We start from the raw sequence: 21,876 nt of genomic DNA on the forward strand, positions 1-21,876 counted from the left end.
TCTTTTACAAAAAGATTCTCGGTCGTGTGTACGAGGCAAAAGATGGGCCGAAAGGCAACACAGGCATCAGTAGCTTGCACTCTGACAGATATTGTTTTATAGCATAATAAATATTGAGTTTTGAGTTTTTGTCAGTGATCACCAATGTAATGGGGATTTATTCCTCCCACTGACCACCAATGTAAGGGGGCACACTTCCTTCCTCTGGCCAATATAAGGGAACATTTTTCTCATTGACCCCCCAATATAAAAAGGAATTCATCCCACTGACCACTAATTTAAGGAGGTACTACATTAATTCCTACTGTATGGGACCATTAGTATTGTTTGTTTCATAGCATGATTATTTCTGTCAAGTAGAAAAGAGAAAAAAGATATAAAACGTTTTTTTTTTTTAAAGAACCACAACCATTATCATTTTACTTTTAAAAACGTGTCTCTCCCTTGATCTCTCTCTGTTCTGTATTATCCTGGGTGCGTGGACAATAAAGTGTGTTGGGCAACGGGAGCATAGTGAAGAGAAAACAGTTTTTAAAAGGGGAAGGGGAGGAACCAGAGGAAATCATACTGAGATGACAGCTACACCACTATGTTATCCATGGGCCAACAGTAGCAGTCAAACAAGATTTGTTTAAAAAAAAGTGTAGCGCTGAAACTAAATCACATCTTACCAAATGATTCAGAAATAAACAAATGTGTATGAAAAAAGTATACAAAAAAACATTCATAAGTGTCCAATAAAGTGATATAGTTCATAAAGGAAAAAATCCAGCGAGAAAAGCAAGGAACAGTGTATTCCTGTGTTTCTTCAATGTTGTGATCCAGTCTATGGAGAGACCCGCCACCAATGGAAGAAAGGGAGGCTTACCGACTAGCCTGCGACCGCCCTTCCCAGGGGGGGTCAAAACAGGCTCAGCAGAGATACAGGTGATCCTGAATGGCGTTTTGTAGAAAACCTCCAGGGGTAATCCTTGACAATTCCCTCTGCAGCGGTTGTCAGCCAAGTAAAACGGATGCTGCAGAGATGGATGTCCCAAAACAAAAGGAAGGTATTGGTATTCCAGTGTTGGGAAATGGTGAAGCCTTTGCTCTATGCATCCTGACAAGGCAAAGCAAAAAGCTCAAAGGAACTGGCTCTCAGTTCCCAAGTGCAGCAGATCTGGTTGTTGGTGGTCATTAGGGATGAGCCCAAGGTTGCAAGGAAGGGGGAATCTCGACAGGGTACTCAAACAGAAGCAAGGCAGAGGGGGGGCAGGAACAAGGCTGAGGGGTAAAGGCTGGATCAAGAACAGGCAGCAAGGAAGGGACCAGAATCGTGACGCCAGTCGGTAAGCCTCCCTTTCTTCCATTGGTGGTGGGTCTCTCCATAGACTGGATCACAACACTGAAGAAACACAGGAATACACTGTTCCTTGCTTTTCTCACGGGATTTTTTCCTTTATGAACTATATCACTTTATTGGACACTTATGAAACATTTTTTGTATACTTTTTTCATACACATTTGTTTATTTCTGAATCATTTGGTAATATGTGATTTAGTTTCAGCGCTACACTTTTTTTATCCACATTCTTTCTGCCTTGTATCTAGGTTATAGTGTTTAGCAGCAGAATCTTTCATCAGACACATTCATTCGGTTTTTCACTGTTTATTCACCTAGCGCAATTTTTTTCTTTTTATTTAAACAAGATTTGTTTACCTTGTCCAATACACTTTACTCTGTTCCTGTAGAACAGTTGATCAAGGCTACCTGAAGGTACTAGCAGTCATGATATGTTCACTCAATCTGGCTGAAAATGGTTGGATTGAGGCCTTGTACTCACGACCGGATCTGTGCGCTGGAAACTGTCTGCCCGACAGTTTCCGGCGTACAAGGCTGATTTGTGTTTGGTTCCGCTGGCGTGTACACACCAGCGGACCAAATTACCGTCGTACCGGAACGCGTGCACGTAAACTACGTACGACGTCACTATAAAGGGGAAGACCAAACTTAATGGCGCCGCCCTCTGTTCCTCTTTTGCTAGTTACGGGTTTGCTCGTGTTAGTGAAGGTTTGGTTAGAGCTGATTCGCGCTTCTCGGTCTCCAGGCTTTGACAGCGTGTATTCACGGGTTCAGTGCGTGTGCTTGCGGTAACGTAGTTGTCATTCGGCTATAGGCTAGCAGGTTGTTTCTGCTTTAGCAGTTGCATCCTGTGCGCTCGTATCTGTTTGTCACGCGTTTGTCGCAGGTAGTGCTGGATTTGCGAGTGCTTTCTGTTTCAGTGTGTTCTTGACTGACCAGCCGGCCGGTTTGAAGCCATGATGGAGCAGCAGCGTCAATTTTCGCGAGTTGGTGCTGTTTATGGGATGGCTGCTGGATATGTTCATTTGTCCAGTACTTTGGCCAGAAACAGGGGGCGGAGGCGTTTCTGGACCAAGAATTGGTTGCGCCAGCGTGACCAGTTCTCACATATGCCTCTGCTTAGGGAACTCCAGGAGAATAATCCTAATGACTTTAGGAATTTTCTCCGCATGACGGACCCCGTATTCAACAGTCTGCTGGAACTTCTGTCCCCCTGTATCACGAGGCAGGACACTGTGATGCGCCAAGCCATCACGGCCGAGCAGAGGCTTATTGCCACGTTGCGGTACCTGGCGACTGGGAGGAGCCTGCAGGACCTCAAGTTCTCGACAGGCATCTCTCCGCAGGCGCTTGGGGTCATCATACCGGACACGTGTGCTGCCATCATCAAAGTTATGCATGAGGAGTATATTAAGGTAAGTTTCCTGGCTGTAATAATGTGGCCAACTAACTTTATTTTTATTTTCCCAGATATGCTGTGTGTTTAACTAACGTTACCTTTTCTCCCTATGCATGTTGATATCAGCTTTTACATGTTTTTTTCTTGACCTACCTGCATATTTGTCCCTTACCCAATATTAACCTGTCCAGCATGCTATCCTAGGGACAAACCCACCTTGCCATTTTTTAAAACAGGACTTTTTGTTTTTTGTGTCCCCCCCCCCCCCTTCAAACTTTTATTGTCCCCATCAGAGGGCTGTGGAGTCTCTTAATGAAGTGGCCCTATATATTTCATTTCCCAAATTCTCCATGCACATTTTTCTAATGCAATTTTAATACTGTGAACTGTCACAAGGATGCTTGTAGGATGTTTTTGTTACAAAGTACTAAATCTCTTTTTTTGTTTGTCCCCACAGCTACCCTCCACACCACAGGAATGGCAGTCTGTGGCTTCCCAATTTGCCCAGCGGTGGGATTTTCCAAACTGCGGTGGAGCAATAGATGGGAAACACGTCCGCATTGTGCCCCCACCCCGCTCGGGGTCCTACTATTATAATTACAAGGGTTATCATAGTATTGTGTTGATGGCGGTGGTGTCGGCACAGTATGAGTTTCTATATGTGGACGTGGGGAAGAACGGCCGGATGTCTGATGGGGGAGTGTTCGCACGGACTGATTTCTATGATCGTCTCCAAGCTGGTGGTCTGGCATTGCCACCAGATGAAGATAATGTGGAAGGACTTCCGTTTGTGTTCCTAGCGGACGAGGCTTTCGGGCTTGGTCCTCACCTCATGCGGCCTTTTCCCCAGAGGACCCTCACCTCAGAGAGGAGTGTGTTTAATTTTCGGTTGGCCAGGGCTCGGAGGGTAGTCGAGAATGCCTTTGGGATACTCACCAACCGGTTCCGCCTGTTCAGGACATCGATACATCTGGCGGAATATAAATTGGACACCGTTGTATTTGCCTGCTGCATTTTGCACAACTTTTTACGCAGGCACTCCCAGACGTACCTACCCGACATTGGTTCTGAGGCAAGACTACCCTCAGATCCCCTTCCCGGGCTGGACACTGGTCGCGCTGGCTTGGCCCCCCAATCAGCTCGTGAGGTACGCGACAAATATGTTGAGTACTTCATGGGTCGGGGGGCCATTGCTATGCCAGATCATATTTCTTTCTAATTCGGCCCCCAAAGAAAGGAATATTCTCAAAAATAATAAATAATTAGACCATTGGACTTTATACAGTTGTTTGTCATTAATGCTTTTTCTCTTTTTCTCTGTCTTCCTGGTTCTCTAACTAACTTCTTCAATTGTAATGCATAATTGATTTCTCCACTTTTAGTAACTAACCACATTTTGCACAGTATTCACTCATCTACAAACAGGGTATTGAGTCTAGAAATAAGAAGCAACTCCATTTGTAAATTTTGAGGTCAAGTATTTTAATTTTTGCTTGTTCATGACCCCAAAAATTATTTTATATTTTTTTCATTACTCCCTGCTTTTGTACTTAGGAGTCTACAAAATTTTTTTATTATTTTTTTTTTTCAGGTAATTCAACCAAAAATATTATGCAGATTATACATTTATTAACAAGTTCACATTTTTTTTTATCAAATATAGTTAGATTTATTGTTTACATATATATATATATATATAGACTATTTTTGGTGGGGTGTTTACCGCCTTAATTTTTTTTTTTGGGCATATTTTTTATGCACAAAAAACAATAATTTTTTAACCATTTTTTTTGTTTTTGGTGTGTTTTTCAAAAAGTAAATTTTTAGGTGAGATTTTGGAGTCAAATCTCTACTTCACTAAATTCAGTGATTAGAGAGATTTATAATTCTATATATATATATTTTAAATTTTTTGGCGTTGTTTATTCTTTATGGTCTAAACTTTATAGTATCCCAAAATGTTCAACATGGTCAAAAAGTAACAAAATCCAATTCCAAAAATATAAAAACTCACAACAGCAGTCAGTCATGGTGTGCTTTCACACTGGAACACGCCAAAATTGGAAGATACACACATTCAGTGCAAACTCGCCAAATGTCATTGGTTCAACAGACAAATGGCCACATGTGCTATCTGACATCATGGGTGATCAATGTCTGTGTTCTGTGGGAGCAAACCCTTCCTCTCAACTACTTGAGGATGGAGGAGGGGGTTGGACCCACAAAGCACAGACATTAGATATTCTGTGATGGCAGATAGCACATGTTGGCACACTGTGTGTGTATCTTCAAATTTTGGCGTATTCATTATTAAAACTGTAAAAATGTTTGTGGGGGCGGGGGATGGGCGGGGGGTGTTTCAGTCTTTGACACGGCCCATCATGTCAATAATGTTTTTAAAATTAGATTCGATGACCATCATTCTTTGCCGCATATTGTCCATTTCCGTGCAGAATTCCAAAAGGACATTTGTTAAATTCTCTTCCATGACAACCATCCTTTCACGCATATTGTGCATTTCAGTGCTGCACTCCATTACCTGCTGAATAATTATAGCAGCACTTGCACGTGAAAATATTGGCACACCATCCTCCTCCCCTAAAAAAAAAAAAAAAAATGGCATTTACAACATTATTTTTCGATGAGGCCTATCTACATATGTTTTTTTGAATCAAGCTAGGGTGACACTGACCTGATGGGCTTCTCCTTTCCACCTCTTCGACATCTTCTATCACTCCTCCTTCTTCCACCACCTCCCCATCATCTTCTATCACTCCTCCTTCTTCCACCACTTCCCCATCATCTTGGACTCCTCCTTCATCCATCAATCCACCTTCTTTCAATTCGCCAAATTGTTCTTCCGCCACTTGCCCTTCATCTGCTATAACTTCTAAGTCCAAAATTACTTCTTCCTCCTCTCTTCCTTCCTCCTTTCTTCCTTCCTCCTCTCCTTCCACATCCTCTTCTCCTTCCACATCCTCTTCTCCTTCCACATCCTCTTCTCCTTCCACATCCTCTTCTCCTTCCACATCCTCCTCCTCCTCCACATGTTGAGATGGCAGATTTTGGCCTTGTCTGGCCCTCTCTGCCTCCTCCAAATGCTGGCGACTTCTTTCCCCTGAAATAAACCAAAAAAAATGTAGACTCATCAGCACACAGATATTGGAGAGCATAAATCGCACACATTGCTTAGAAGATGCTTTCATTTAGTTACTTTTATCTTTCACCAAACCTACATTTTGCAATTACTTCTATATGGCAAGCTCTGATCCTGCCCCTTTTTAGCAAAGTGACACACATGGATGTCCCCCTAAACTGTATTTCTGGGAGACCCTACCAAAACCCATTTTTGATTTGGGGAGACACAGGTGCTCTGCATTGCAGATGTGAAAACATCTGCTTTATTACCACTGTTTTTAGAATGAATCCTGTTTGCCTTTCCCATTCTCATAATTTTATTTTCTAGAACTAGCTTTTACACAATGTTTACAAACAAAGTTTTTGGCCAGTGAGCCATGTCCAGGTGTGTTGTTCCTGGAATAACCGAGCCTTTCTGAGAAACTATGTGATGTTACGTTGTTTACTAAGAACACTATTTGTAAATATGTTGGTATTTAGGTCATAAAAAATAAATGACAACATGTCTTTAAAATTACAAGCAGGCCAAGGAGGCAGATGGTGAAATATACATGGCAACACATTATTGCAGACAATCCCCCCCCCCCCCCCAACCCCAATATATATTTACTTACTTTTACGCAGAATTTTAAGTATTTTCTTCATCTGATGTGGCTCCCTCAATTTTAAGTCTGACCATCGTTTCCTCAGCTGTTCCTTGGACCTGGTGATCCCAAACAGCCTCTGCATTCTCCTCGCCACCTTGTCCATAATATGTGCCTTTCGGCGGTTAGGGGTCTTGTATGGCCCTAATTCACCATCATAGTCCTTCTTTCGCATGATGTAAACTAACTCCACCATTTCCTGGAACCGCATATTAGTGGCTTTATATCTTCTTTGCCTTGATCGGGACGTCCCTGCCTCTGTCCCTTCACTTGTGGCATGAGAGCATCGTGCCCGCTCGTGTGACATCGCCATCTTTCCTTTCCCACAGAGATTATGGGCGTGGAAAAGATGAATTCTTACGCCATGGGCGGAGAAGAGGGCGGCGTTTAATACATACGCGGAGTGTAGAGAATGCAAACAACGTGTTTACGTCGGTTACGCGGAGAATCTTCGAGCGCATACAGAACATACACAGTTAACGCCATATTTCCTAAACTCATTGATTAGGGGCCTCGCAAAGGTGACGAGGGCGGGGTTTAATAAATACGCGGAGTGTTTAAAAGGTGCACGCCGTGATTACGCATCTTACGCGGTAATTAGGCGAGCGTGAGAAACGAGGAGCGAGAGACAGGAAGGTAAGGAAATTAAAAATGTGATCAGCAGAGGCCTTGAAAATGTAGACACATGGGATGGGGGTTTGGGCTGTTGGTTGCACCCTTTTTAAGCTATTCTGTCTATGGGGTACCACAATGTTATTTTGGTATCCAAATGCTTTTGGACACCTCACAAAATAGAGATGTGAACAATGCTGTACCTCATTGACAAGTTTTTGAATGGTGTATTCAGATCAGGCAAAGTATTGTTCAAGTGTTGGTTGTACAGAGGTCATTAGGAAGTGTCTTTTATGTCATCCATTGTCAGGGGCATGAGATTTACACATGAAAGAGTGCCTAGATGAATACTGTCATTTGTAAGCATTGTTTAGTTTTCTATATTAAAAATATTTACAGCAATGTTAACAATGGCTCTGCATCTAGCAAATCAATGTTTGGTACAAGCAATGCGGCCGAGCTGCCAATCATTGTTTAAACAAGAGAGACTGTGTTTGTAATTAGATATAGGTAATAAATTTGAAGACACATATTAGATCAAGGTCAACGCTGATCCTTTTGAATATTTATTTTTCTGTGGTTTATGTTTTTGGAATCTAGACTCAAAAAGAAATATAATTTTTCAAAAAATTCAATGGACCTCCTACAAACCAAGGAAGCTATAGAGGCCTTACTCCAAAAATATCAGGAGACGCCCATCCTGTGGAATTCCAAACACGCATTATATTGCAATAAAGAGGTACGAGCGGCAGCACTAGAAGAGCTAGCAAACTATATGCAAACTTGGGTGCCAGGATACACTGCCAACATGGTGAAGGATAAACTTGCCAACCTCAGAAGCACATACAGGAGAGCATACAAAGCTAATAAAAGCAAAAAATCAGGAGCAGCAGCAAGACAAGCAAAGGAACCCAAACTGTGGTATTATAAACAGATGGCTTTTTTGCGGGACGAAATGGAAGGCAGGAAAACGATGTCGAGTCTTTCTTCCAACCTTTCCTCCATGCTACCTTCCAGCGGACCTTCCCCAGATGACCACAGCCCTGCAGAGTCGGAGGAAGAGGGCCTGGCTGACAGAGATGCAGATCTGCCACCCTTCGATGAGGAGGTATAGTAGTTTCCTCTATATTTCTTGCGTAAATAATTCTTGGTGGATTAATGATTAGATATTGTAAAAAAAAAGCCAAGCTGGGAAAAAGCAAAAAAAAAGGTGTTCAGACAAATAGGTGTCAGAGATGACAACTGCAGGGGTCAGAAGTAGAGTGTATTCAAGTAATAATGAACAGAAAATACTAAACGAAAAACATGAAAATGAGTGTGGTTTTATTTAGCGAAATTGTAAAAAATGTCCTTTTTTTTCCACACAGGAAGAAGAGATCAGCCAGGAGGTGGCAGATCCTCAGGTGTCTGTCAGCCAGGAGGAGGCCGGGGTCAGTGGCAGCCAGGAGGAGGCCGGGGTCAGTGGCAGCCAGGAGGAGGCTGGGCCCAGTGGCCTGCAGCAGGTCCCCCCGGCCAGGAGAACCACCACCAGCCAGTCTTCTCCCCCCCAGGTGAGGCCATCAGGCCGAAGGAGGCAGTTGAGGCCTGTGGAGGAGGCAAGCCTCCGCATGATACAGGAGGCAAGCGCCATCATGAGGGCCCCCCTCAACCCCACAGAGGCCTTCAGTGCCTCATTGGCCCATGATTTAAATGAAGGGGAGGAGGACCAGAGAAGACTGGCAAAGGCCCTGATGAACCAGGTCCTTTGGTGGATGCAGAGGGGCCTGCTGACCCCAGAGACTGGGCTATGTGACCCGGCCCGGCTTGCGGAACACCATCCTCCTGCTGCCACATCGACCCCACCTGCAAGACCCCGTGTTAGATCCGCTGGAAGGCTGCCTGGAGGGAAGGCTGGAAAGAGGAGGAAACGTTGATTTTCTGCCTTCCATTTCCTTCCACATAAAGGACATCTTGTTTGTACTACCACAGTTTGGGTTCCTTTGTTTGTGTGCTGCTGCTTCATATTTTTGTGTTTGGCTCCTGAGGCTTGGAAGTTTATCCTTCACCATGTTGGAAATGCAAGTTTGCATATAGTTTGCTATCTATTCTAGTGCTGCCGTTCTTTTTATTTTTTGTGATGACATTTGCCTGAATAAAAGGCTTTTTGCTTTCATTTGAAAACATGTCTATTGTTTGTTATACTGTGGGGATTATTAGGCAGCAAACCTTTAATAAATATACAATGGGTAATTTACAAAGGACACACTCCTTGGGGGGGGGGGGGACATTTGGTGTGCCAACATGGTTTAATATTCTCTAATGAAACACAAAAAAAAATAAAAAAAAATAAAAAAAAAAAAAAACATGTAAAAAAAAACTATTTTAAATGGTGACATAACTAGAAACAACAACAAAAAAAAGAAAATATGCACATTCCTTTACAAAAATGACTACTATAAATTATGGAGGACCACCAACCAAAACACACGTCTGGCATAGAAAACATTATTAAAGGATTACATCACAAGCAAGAAATGTGACATTTCAGTATGGGACAACTCTATTGAAATTGCATCAGCAAGAGAACGGGGTTATTCTAGCAAGAGAAGAATTAATAAAACGAGGCAAGAAAATGTGGTTTAGTGCACCTTTTTAAGACATTGTTCTCTTGCTAGAATAAAAGGTTTATAATGACGAATGTGCCATATCCCAAACAAACGCGAGTTTTACCTGAACGAGCGCTCCCGTCTCCTCATTTGGACTGAGCATGCGCGGGGTTTTTGTACGCTGCTTTTGTGTACAGACGACCGAACATGTCTGACGGACACGATTCCAGCAGACTGTTTTAAAGCAAGACCAGGAAACAGTTGTTCGTTGGAAAACGGTCTGGCCGACGATTGTTTGCTGGAATCCTGTACGTTGCTGCCTACACACGAACGAACATGTCCGCTGAAACTGGTCCGCGGACCAGTTTCAGCAGACATGTTTGGTCGTGAGTACGGGGCCTGAGAGAAACTAATCTTATGTTTATGGGTATCCTTATTGCTTTCAAACAATTATTAATATAAGAAAATAGAAAAACAGTCTGCTCAGTAATGATTAACTAGGATTTATAAGTGATAGCATCAGACATAAAAATGGTCCCCTCGTCCCCGTATGAGTGTTTACATGCTCCAGTCACATCTTATCTTATAGAGATCTGATAAGCTGTATCGGTCATTTGAACAGGTTTTAATGAGCTAGGTAATCCCTGGTATCAAAACCATTATCTTTTAAAGAAAAAGTTTAAAGGTTTGGCAATTAAAAAACATTGTTTTTTACTTACAATAGAATTTAGATACATATTATTAACCACTGTATGACTATAGGGATAGTTTATATATATATAAATATATATATATATATATATATATATATATATATATATATATATATATATATAATTTGTTGTATTATTATTTAAACCTGATGTTACTATGAAAAGGATAAATGTAAACTAAGTTCGTAAAACTTCCTAAATCCATGGTTGACAAAAAAACCTTTTAAAGTTAATTTCCAGGTCCAGCTTGCTCTAATAAGGAGAGATAAAAATCGCCTCATTCCTCCTTGATCCTTAAAGGCTTTCATACACTGTTTGGGTCATAATAAATACATTTTTATTGTCTGCATTTACAAACACACCCATCTTTTTAAAGGCTTCTTTTAAAGCAATAATTTGAGTCTACAATTGGCTATATATATATATATATATATATATATATATATATATATATATATATATATATATATATATATAAAACTGGGCTGTTTTGTTTTTTTTTCAAAATCAATCACAGGGTTCTTGGGCACTTTTTAGGAATCTATCTCTGCATCTTGGCAGTAAAGATCTAAAAGAGACATATTGTGTTTATAGAATGCAGTGTTAAGGTAACACTGTCAGGTGATAACTGTCAAATGAATATAATCATTCCTTGGAAGACTGTCAGTTTACTCATTAAAGCAATGCATGAAGTAAAGTTTAGTGCTTACAGAAACCAATTATTGTCCAACTTCTACTGGCCTGATTCAAAATGTAAATCCAGATATCTTGCTATGGGATTCCTACCTTCTTTATTCCAAAATAGCTCTGGGTTCTATGTCCCCTGCCTTAGAGGACCCATCCTTCCTTAGAGCCCCCACTAACAGAACAGTGCTTAAGTTGGGACATTAATGCCACTCTCTACATACACCAAGAGTGCACTCAGGAGGATGTTACCCTGCAGTCTTGGTGTTATTCAACTACTCTGGCAAAGAAGAGGTACTGCAGGGGAGAGCTATGTATTGACAGTGAGTATTGCAGCCGCTGCTGTTTTTTGTTCAAGGGAACAACAAAACTAATGCAAAGTTAATGTCTTTGGCTTCTAGCCCCTTCATTGTGACCTTCATTGCCAGTAAGATCTGACCTTGGTAATGGTCAAAATTTAGGAAGGAATAATTCTGTGTAGGAATTAAACAAAAAACATCCTTACCTCTCTAACAAATGGCACTGTTGGGCGTTTAGTGCAAGCTGATGAGGCTTCACAGAACAGAATCATGTGTCCGAAGTTCCCCTGAGACTGTCTATGAGCAAGTTGCATTATTTTGCTTTTTTGCATTATTTATCATACAGATTAAATAGATTTTATTTTTTACTTTAACGCCATTGCCTTCTTTTCTGGATAGGATTAGGCCGCGTACACATGATCAGTCAAAACCGATGAAAACTGACTTTTCATCGGTCCAAACCGATCGTGTGTGGACCCCATCCGTCAGTTATACTTCGGTCAAAAAAAAGAGAACTTGCTTTAAAATTTGACCGATGGATGCCTAACCGATGGGACAAAACAGATCGTTAGTATGCAGAATCAAGTCGACGCATGCTTGGAAGCATTGAACTTCGTTTTTTTAGTACGTTGTGTGTTTTACGCCACCGCGTTCTGACACGATCGTTTTTTTTAACCGATGGTGTGTAGGCACATCAGACCATCAGTCAGCTTCATCGGTTAACCGATGAAACGGTCCTTCAGTCCGTTTTCATCGTTTTTGACTGATCGTGTGTACGCGGCCTCAGACTTAAACAAATTTTACTTGTTGCCGGAGTTGCTGGTATAAAATTGCTGCTGTTTTAAAGACTTATTTTGCAAGTACTTATTGGCCATATAAACTTTTCAAGGTGAAATCTAATTTTGTTATTTTGGTTTTAAATATTAAAGTGGGGGTTTATTAAGCAACATGCTTCTAATCTGCTTCCGTACACGCCATTGTTTTAATAAAATAATGATCGTTCATTTTCGCCACAGGCTCAGCAGCGTATAGTGTAAAAGTAATCCCTTACTTATGGTAAATTATTGTACTCCTCCAGCAGAGCTCATCCACCAACACTTCTAAAGTATTACCATATAGATAGTTCCCTAGTAAAGAAAACAAAAACTGAGATGGGGTGTAGAAATATAAAGAGCTATAAGAAGTTTATTTTTAGAGTAAATAAGGTCTTAAAGCTGAACTCTAGGCATAGCCCCCTTCCCCTTCCTTTGCCCCCCAACTAACTATTAGGTTACTAAATCTCAGCTGAAAGACAAAAAATAATCACCTAAATCTGTGTGGTAATGTGACACATTGAGCCCCAAATCTTCTGTCTTCTTTACTTGTTCAATATGTTTATTGGTTTCAACAAAACAAAGGCACTTGAAATACAGAAATAGGTGACACTCGACTCAAGTAGGCAATGGTACGAATATAGTGCAAAAAGAAAAAAAGGAACAATGATTGACATACCATACAATAAATAAACTGACTAATTATTTGGTAAAGGCCAGCTAGCTAGGGCAGATATTGTCAGGCAAGAGGTATGCATCATATAATAAATTCAATAATCTTGGTATCTCAGCCTTAACCAGCTCAGGAGTAGCAGAAGATTAAGTCTGGCCATACATGGTGTGAATTTCTTTCCTGCAACCATGGGTTGAAAGAAATGTGCATGATTCCCCTATCAACACAGACAGTGCTGATAGGGGAATCTGCAAATGTCTTGGGGGAAGACATCCCCACTGGGAGAAGATTGTATAACAGCTACTAGCAATAATCGCAAGATAATCTGTAAGGCTGGTTGTACCCAAGTTGATCGATCAATCAACTTGGTACTTGGTGCTGAACCAGCCAAGATTTGAACCTTGTATGGACCGCCTAACAGAAGATAGCCTTCCAAGTGTATACACAGTAAAGGGAGGGCTGAACGGAAAGGGCTGGGAAGGGGAGAGAAGGTGGTGGGTAAGGGTGAGGGGGGTTCCTGGGAGTCACCTGTGGTCAATAAAAGGTTAGTCCAAAAAGAGTCACGAGGAAAGCAGCAGGGAGGAGGAAGGAGGGAGGCAGATAATGAGTTACCCAGGGTTGCCAAATGCTTAGTACATTTTCTTACTTTATCAAGCATGGATGCTTCAATTTTAGCATGGACCATGGCTTGGGTAATCCTGTGTTTAGTCTCCACTATATTAAGAGTGGCGGACTTCTACGACTTTGCTGTAGTTTATTTTGCAGCAGTGGTTAGCTGTAAGAAAAGTTTAAATTAAATCAAACTGAGAGCCAGTGGACTGGCATTGAGAAGGGCAAGCTGGGATCTGGGGCAACAGGTACTTAGAAAAGAGTGGCTGTTTTCTTCTACATATGTCCATGTCACTGCATGGATTATGTGAAAAAAGGGGTATCCTCTAAAAATCCTAAAGACCGGAGTAAAGAGATGATATTGGGAAGAGGTGACCAAGCCTACTTCAGTTCTGGACCAACGGGTTTTGACTACCAGAAATGGTGAAAGACATGTCCACCGGACAGGGGTCAAGTGCTGTGGAAAAAAGTGTGGGAACTCCCACCCAAGATCCTCTCTCCCACCAAAAAAAAAAATGATACGCTCATATGCATAATTACTAAACCGCATGTTTTTTTTTTCTCGATCCACTGTACCTTAGTAATCCTGTCACGTGGTTTGTATATTTATTTACAGGTGTCTTTTCAGTGCTGCGTTTCCACACATAGACAGTGGACATCTATCACCTGTTATTACAGGTAATCACTGTCCTGTGTGGGAACCATCAGGGGTACATTTATCTAGCAATTAGGCTCTTCATCTTAGGGGGGGTGTCTGTGTTTTGTGGAGGGTGGGTGTGCTATTCATATACTTTGGTCCTCCTGCAGGGGAATCGAGTTTGTTTAGTTACCAGTACATGCCGTTATTGGGGTTCTTTTAATGGGGAATGATCTGGGTAGGTCCACCTATTTATAGGGGACCAGTTTTTATGTCCTATATATGTTTTTGATATAGCTTACAGCTTCAATAAAATTTGTAGTTAACTCTTTAGGGTGTGAAGCAGTCTGTTTCTTTCTTATTTTTTATTTTTGGTCATACTTTATATAAGATTGCACCCCCCCGAAAATATCGGTGAGTACTGCAGTTTTTACAATTAGGTGGGATTCCCATATTCTCACTTTTTTCGCCCTAAATACACTCCCAACAAAACTTTAAGAAGAGAAAGAAAAAAGGTTTTGGTAATAAAAAAAAAAAAGTAGAAAAAGAGTAGAAAAAATAAAAAAGAAGAGCAGCTTAGTGAGCCAACAACAAATCTAAACTTCACTCCACTCATCCCTACTCATGATTGTGGAAAATACAGTACAGTGTACTTTAAGACACACAAACTTTCAACACCCAAAAGAAAACAAATTTCAAGTTTGTTTTCTGTCCTGGGGGTTACTTAAGGCTAGGTTTAGACCTGCATTAAAACTCCTCTGAAAGGGGGTTCTTTGTTCAGATCGCTTTTCAGATCTGTTTGACAGGGGGCGAGGTGATACCTCCACACGTGCGGTTTTTATCCCATAATTGCTATACAAACAGTCCACAGCCACATGCATTGGGATGTTGGTGCCATATAATTTATGATTATCTTTATGCTGGTCTCTGCCCACTTCATTTGAATGCATTGCATGCAGCTGAGGTGTGTTTGTGGAGCTTTCTCTTGAATGGGTCATGTTCAGAGGGCTTGCTGCCTGCCAATCTCAACATATCATATTATTTTTGTCATCTGTGCAAAGTATCACGACCGCAGCATATAAACACCCCCTCACCCCCTGTCCACTGCCATTGCTATGTAAGGGGGCACAATTGAGGTATACCAGAAACACAGCTCAACCATGCATTTTGGGTGTCCCCAACTGCAAGTCTAAATGAGTCCTTTTAGTTGAAGCAAGGGGCACCCTCTATGTCCCAATAGATAACTTATGCACCGTACTTTGGGGGCATTATGCACAGCTGGACAGTGATAGTAAAGGTCTGGCCTGCCACTTAATGTTCAAAGGGTAACCTCTTATATTTGTGTCTGAGTAAAGGTTTCCTTTACAAAGAAATATTGGTGTTAAATCCATGGCAATGAAATGGTTTATGTTTTCTTTATGTACAATGTGAAATATCTCCACATCTGATTGCCATTAAAAAAAATATATCAGCACGTCTTATCTGAGATACTGTACATTAGGCTTCTAGGCAAAAATGATAACGATTGTGAAAGGGTTGAAAAAGCTTTTGATAATCCCAAAAGGCCTTAGATGAAAAGTGATGAAACATAAGAAAAGGTGAAGAGGTAATCTGCCATTATACAGAAACTTTGTGATTACTTGTCTTGATGACATGACCTCCCGCTGTGTTTGTCTTCCAGGATTGGGAACGTTTGCAGCACATCGGTTTGTGGTCGGCGCTTGCACACTTGTTGGTTGCACAAACAGTTCTGAAGTCACCTTGCTGACGGCTCAGCTACCACCGCAGCACGTGCCTCTTCCTGGAGTGACAGTTGTGGATTCTACAAGTATATATGTTAAGTATGTAACTGTCCCTATCTGCCTGAAAGCTTAATTTCAGGTATGTTGTTTGTTTTTTGCATAGTGACATCGGTTTAGCTTGGATCATTGTAAGTATACATATTCTATACCTGTGGGATCCCTGTATTAAAGTATAAGCTGCCTGTTATATAGAAAATAATAAAAAAAAGGTAATAAGAAATGTCCTTTATCTAGACCTGAGAATGTATCATTGGGCCTAGGTCACACTAGTTACATAGTTGATAAAAGACACCTGTCCATTCAATTCAACCTGTGTGACTGTGTGTTGATGTAAAAACCATTCCCATATCTCTGTATACTGTGTTCTCTAAGATGCTCATCTGAGGCCCCGTACACACTTGGCACGTCGAGTTCCTCATCGAGTTTTGAGATGAAGCCGCCGAGGAGCTCGGCGGGCCGCCTTCTCCCATAGAACAACGAGAAAATAGAGAACATGTTCTCTATTTTCTCGTCGAGCTCCTCGGCGGCTCCATCGAGCCAAAACTGTACAGACGACAGAGTTTCTCGGCAGAATCCGGGTTTTGACCGAGTTTCTCGGTGAATTCTGCCGAGAAACTCTGTCGTGTGTACGGGGCCTAAGAGTTGCAACTGCAGTTCCATCTGATTTCGAATGTGATTATATAGTGCAAATGCAGTACAACTTGGCGCTTTGTTGATACTTTTATGATGGGTTTTTGATGCAATTTTCATACTACTTTGATTTCTGGAGGAGGAGGTGAATAGTTGGAGAAAAAAATGCACCGAAACAGCATCAAAAATGCGTGTAGATGCTTTTTCGATGCATTTCCATTTAAGTCTATGGGGCACAAAATCGTATTGCATCGCACCAAAGTAGTGCAGGACCCTTCCCCAAAGGGGAAGTTGTGTTGTTTAATGTAAACAGACACCATTGAAAAGAATGTGATTTTTCATTGTCATGCAATTCTGTGCGAAATAGAAAATGGCACCAGTGTGAACCAGGCCTTAATTTGAATACACAGGAGAACACATGCATACCGGGTGGTTGCCGAAACTGTTTTTATTTATTGCGTAACCTAACAAAAGCATTTGTATTGTTAAGAGAGAAGGTTAGCTCAGGTTTCAACTGGTTCAGACAGAATGCATTATTATACCTAGCAAGTTCACAGCTAAACGTTACCCATGAGAATATTCTCAAAGCAAGGCGTCTTTAAAAGGGAACTCTATGTGTATATAAAACACAAAATAGAGTCTCTAAAGCAGGGGTAGGCAACCTCGGCCCTCCAGCTGTGGTGAAACTACAAATGTCATCATGCCTTTGCCTCTAAGAGTCATGCCTATGATTGTCAGGGTCTCTTCAATGTCTCATGGGACTTGTATTTTCACAAACAGCTGGATGGCCGAGGTTGCCTACCCCTGCTCTAAAGCATAACTCCGAGTGAAGCTCACTTGCTTACCTGTAGAAGTGGAGAATTAATGTAGTGGGTGTTGCTGCTAAGTTGATCCTCTCTCCCTTTTTGATCCCCTGACAATTGGCTGCCCTGCTGTAGAACCACAGGGGGTCCTTCGCACAGCATAACCACCATTCAGAGAATGCCTTACAACACAAACTACTCACTGATTAAATTAGGTGAAGAGGCGGGACAGTGATGTCATGATCTCCACCAAACCCAATTAGCAAATGTTTTGTACTCATTGAGAAAAATGTGAGGCAATCTCCGAATAGCACTCGTGCTAAATGGGCGACCCCATGAGGGGTCGGTATGGGATTCAGGAGACCGCGAGGATCACTATAATGGCGGCGACTACTATAAAGATTCTTCCATGATGATCGGAAAGGTATGGAATATGATTACGTATATTGATCCAAGATGATGGGTGGCTGCACTTCCAAAAATTTATTTTGAGCTTTATATGAGCTATTATTTTGAGCTTTTTAAGTGGTTGACAGATGGAGCAGGGGACAAAGAGGTAGACGCTTTGCGTGCAAATATTAGCGCTTAGTCATCAACATGATGATTGGCGGCCAGGTATGGAATATGTTTACTTATATTGATCCAAGCTGGAGCTTTGTAACTGTGAAAAAAAACATACCTGGAATTCATTAAGGCTCAATTGAACTTTCATTTAAAATCTTCTAAATACATTCCAGGTGCTTAAAAACAAAGGGTAATCATTGGGGTTGATTTCCTAATAGCAAAGAGGCTTTTCACTTTGCAAGAGAATTTACTGTTGTCTCCCATCATTTAACCTTGTGCAAGCAAAAAAATCTTTTTTTTTTTTTTTTCTCCTTGCAGAAGATTGGGTATTCTTTACAAAGTAAAACATCACCACATTCACTAATCTCTGGGGCAAATTCCTTGCAAAACAAACAGCCTTTTTGCCCTTAGTAAATAAACCCCAATTCCTTACAGTTTATTTTCTTTCTAAAGTAGCCAAAGCCTAAACAAAAAAACCTGTCCCCTGCCAGCATGTTGCAGAGTGGACCCCCTTCCTCCTGTGTGGAAGCAATAGTATCTCTGCAGATTCCAGACATTCCCCTACTGAGTTAAACATGTAGCTCTGAAATCAACATAGTTCATGCTCCCTGCTGATTGGAAAGCTCTGGCTGTGACTCAGCAGGGGGTATGTTCGATCTATGAAGAGAGATCTCTGCTTCCTTTTCTGAACCTTGCTGGCCGCAGACAGGCTTTTCTTTTCGGGCTGTAACTGGTTTTCCTTTTGAAACAAACTGATTCAAAAGACATTCAATGCCCCTTGTTTCAATATAGGCAGAATGTATTTAGCTTTTTAAACTAAATAGTTTAATTAGGCTTTAAAAGGGTTGTCTACCTCAGTCTAAAAATTAACCACTTCAGCCCCGGAAAAATTTACCCCCTTCCTGACCAGAGCACGTTTTGTGATTCGGCACTGCGTTGCTTTAACTGACAATTGCGCGGTTGTGGGATGTTGCACCCAAACAAAATTGACATCCTTTTTTTGTGGTATTTGATCACCTCTGTGGTTTTTATTTTCTAGTTCTATAAGCAAAAATAGAGCGAAAATTTTGAAAAAAAAAGCAATATTTTTTACTTTTTGCTATAATAAATATCCCCAAAAAATATATAAAAAACTAATTTCTTTCTCAGTTTAGGCCGATACATATTCTTCTACATATTTTTGGTAAAAAAAACCCGTAATAAGCGTATATTGATTGGTTTGCGCAAAAGTTATAACGTCTACAAAATAGGGGATTTTTTTATTAGTAATGGAGGCGATCAGCGATTTTTATCATGACCGCGACATTATGGGGAACACTTTTGACACTATTTTGAGACCATTGTCATTTATACAGTGATCAGTGCTATAAAAATGCACTGATTACTGTGTAAATGGCACTGGCAGGGAAGGGGTTAAACACTGTAAAACTGAAAACCTCAAAGTAGGTGGAATTTTTAAGGCAACAAAAAATATATGTGACAACCAAGGTCATAAAAAGTTTATAAATGTATTAACAATGCATAATTATATCAAAAAGTACAAAAAGACAAGAATAAAAACTTTTTAACAAGAATACTGTAAGTCACCGCATGCCCAATGACAATAGGCTATATGAGCGTGCAGGACAATTTTCCAACGCGTTTCAAATGATATACATCCTTCCTCAGGGAAAAGTCTGTACAGTATCAGTTTCTATAAAGAATAAAAGAGCACAATAAATAAACAATCAAGGGATAAAGAATGGACGGTCGCTGCCAGCGGGGAATTCAGGGACATTGTGGGCTTCTCCTGCAGGTAAGTGTCACATAATGGGCTACTATGCAATGCATAATAGCCCATTATGCTTTACCCTTAAACTAAGAGGAAGTAAAACCCATAAGGCCGCGTACACACGGTCAGTCCAAACCGATGAAAACGGCCTGAAGTCCAGTTTCATCGGTCCAAACCGACCGTGTGTACGCCCATCGGTCCGTTGTCCTTCGGTCAAAAATGTTAGAACTTGCTTTAAAATCGAACCGTTGGACCGCTGCCCGATGGTTAGTACACAAAAGCATCGGTTCAAAACCTGCGCATGCTCAGAATCAAGTCGACGCATGCTTGGAAGCATTGAACTTCGTTTTTTTCAGCACGTTGTGTGTTTTACGTCACTGCGTTCTGACCCGATCGGTTTTTGAACTGATGGTGTGTACGCACATCAGACCATCAGGCTACTTCAGCGGTGAACCGATGAAAACGGTCCGTCGGACCATTCTCATCGGTTTGGATCGATCGTATGTACGCGGCCTAAGGGTTTAACTGGTCACATACAGCCAGGGGTGGGAAGGTCTACCTAGTTATGTGACCACTGTGATTGTGGCCCGGTCCCACTGGCTCCCAATCATTAATACAGACCTTGACAGCTTGGTCTCTGTGTTGGGAGCACGCTCTCAGCACAAAAACCTCTGCTGCCCATAGATGCATATGTGTGGTGTGTGGGTATAATAGTGTTACATGGGCGGCAAGAGGTAAAGTGGGATAGCAATAGATCATAACATTGCCCTATATTTTGTGATTCACCAGGTGGAAGGAACCTGAAATAATCAATGGAGTTCTTGAACGGTACTTGTTGTATATCACCAAAGATGTGACCAATTCAAGTGTGTGGGATTCTGTGTACAACAGCACTGAGCTTTTTCAGGATTATACCATCCAGGGACTAATTCCAGGAACCACCTATTTCTTGAAACTGTCCGTAAGTATTTTGGATAAAGAAGACATAGTTGAGTAGTACTATATGTGATACTTTTTTATGTGAATTAACAGTTACCTTTTTGGGACAAGCTTTCGGGGGTCAATCTCATTGTTCTCTGTTTCACACAAAAGTTTAGCAAAATTTAAAGAAAAAATCTGCAAAGACAACAATCTCTGGGAAACTGATATAAATGAACATAAATATAATACATTTTATGGATAAAGTGGAAAGATTTCGGAATTGATAAAAGCAATGACAATTAGCGTATATACTCGAGTATAAGCCGACCCGAATATTAGCCAAGGCACCTAATTTTACCACAAAAAAATGGGAAAACGTATTGACTCGAGTATAAGCCTAGGGTGTCCATCAGCATGCCTCACTGTGTCCATGTGCATGCCTCACTGTGCCCATGCCTCACTGTGCCCATGCCTCACTGTGTCCAAGCCTCACTGTGTCCATGACTAGACTGACGTTTAACATGGGAGTATATAGAAGGGGTGCCCGGCCTTGAAAAATCGGTGCTCCCCGGCCATAGGTCCCCCAGACAGCAAACTTTGCACACTTCTAGAGGAGAACTGGGACTACATGTGTAATCAGGCGCAAAAAGGTGACTCGAGTATAAGCCGAGGGGGGCATTTTCAGCACAAGAAACTAAGAAACATTTGTCCGCTGGAAATCTGTCCGCTAGCCTGTACACACGATCGGATCTGTCCCGTGAAATTGGTCCGTGGACCAGTTTCAGCGGACATGTCCGGTCGTGTGTACGGGGCATTAAAGTGGTTATAAAAACACATTTTTGAAACTTTATGCTACAGGTAAGCCTATATTAAGGCTTACCTGTAGCAACCCTGTATCTTTCCTAAACCTGAACGGTTTAGGACATATCCCCCTGTGTCTGCATGTGCCAAAGTGACCGCACATGCGCACTGAAGCAATGGTACATCATACCGTTGCTTCAGTTAGATGCGCTGTTACCGGCGGCTCCCGCGTGCATCGCGTCATCCCGAGTCCAGACAATCACAGCGCCGGAGCCATGATGCCTGGAAGTAAGCCCAGAGAGATGTCCGTGGCCAGAGGGGGGGTCGAGGATGGCTGCGGGGGCTTCGTTCTTAGGCCTCGTACACACGATCGTCGGAAAAGACACATCGTTTTCCTCGACGAGTTCCTTGTTAGGCTTGTCGAGAAACTTGACAAG

General features: G+C 41.6%; 1 protein-coding gene across 1 annotated transcript in view; it reads left to right on the forward strand.

Annotated features, from left to right (window-relative positions):
- The window catches only part of USH2A (usherin), a 1,018,338-nt gene that overhangs the window by 491,594 nt on the left and 504,868 nt on the right, over window positions 1–21,876 (forward strand). The window contains exons 33-34 of the mRNA XM_040347840.1: window positions 15,829–15,988; window positions 20,507–20,678. Of these exons, the coding sequence (XP_040203774.1) occupies window positions 15,829–15,988; window positions 20,507–20,678 (332 nt within the window). The remainder of the gene's footprint in view (window positions 1–15,828; window positions 15,989–20,506; window positions 20,679–21,876) is intronic.

This window comes from Rana temporaria, chromosome 4 (assembly GCF_905171775.1).
Source record: "Rana temporaria chromosome 4, aRanTem1.1, whole genome shotgun sequence".
NCBI lineage: Eukaryota > Metazoa > Chordata > Amphibia > Anura > Ranidae > Rana > Rana temporaria.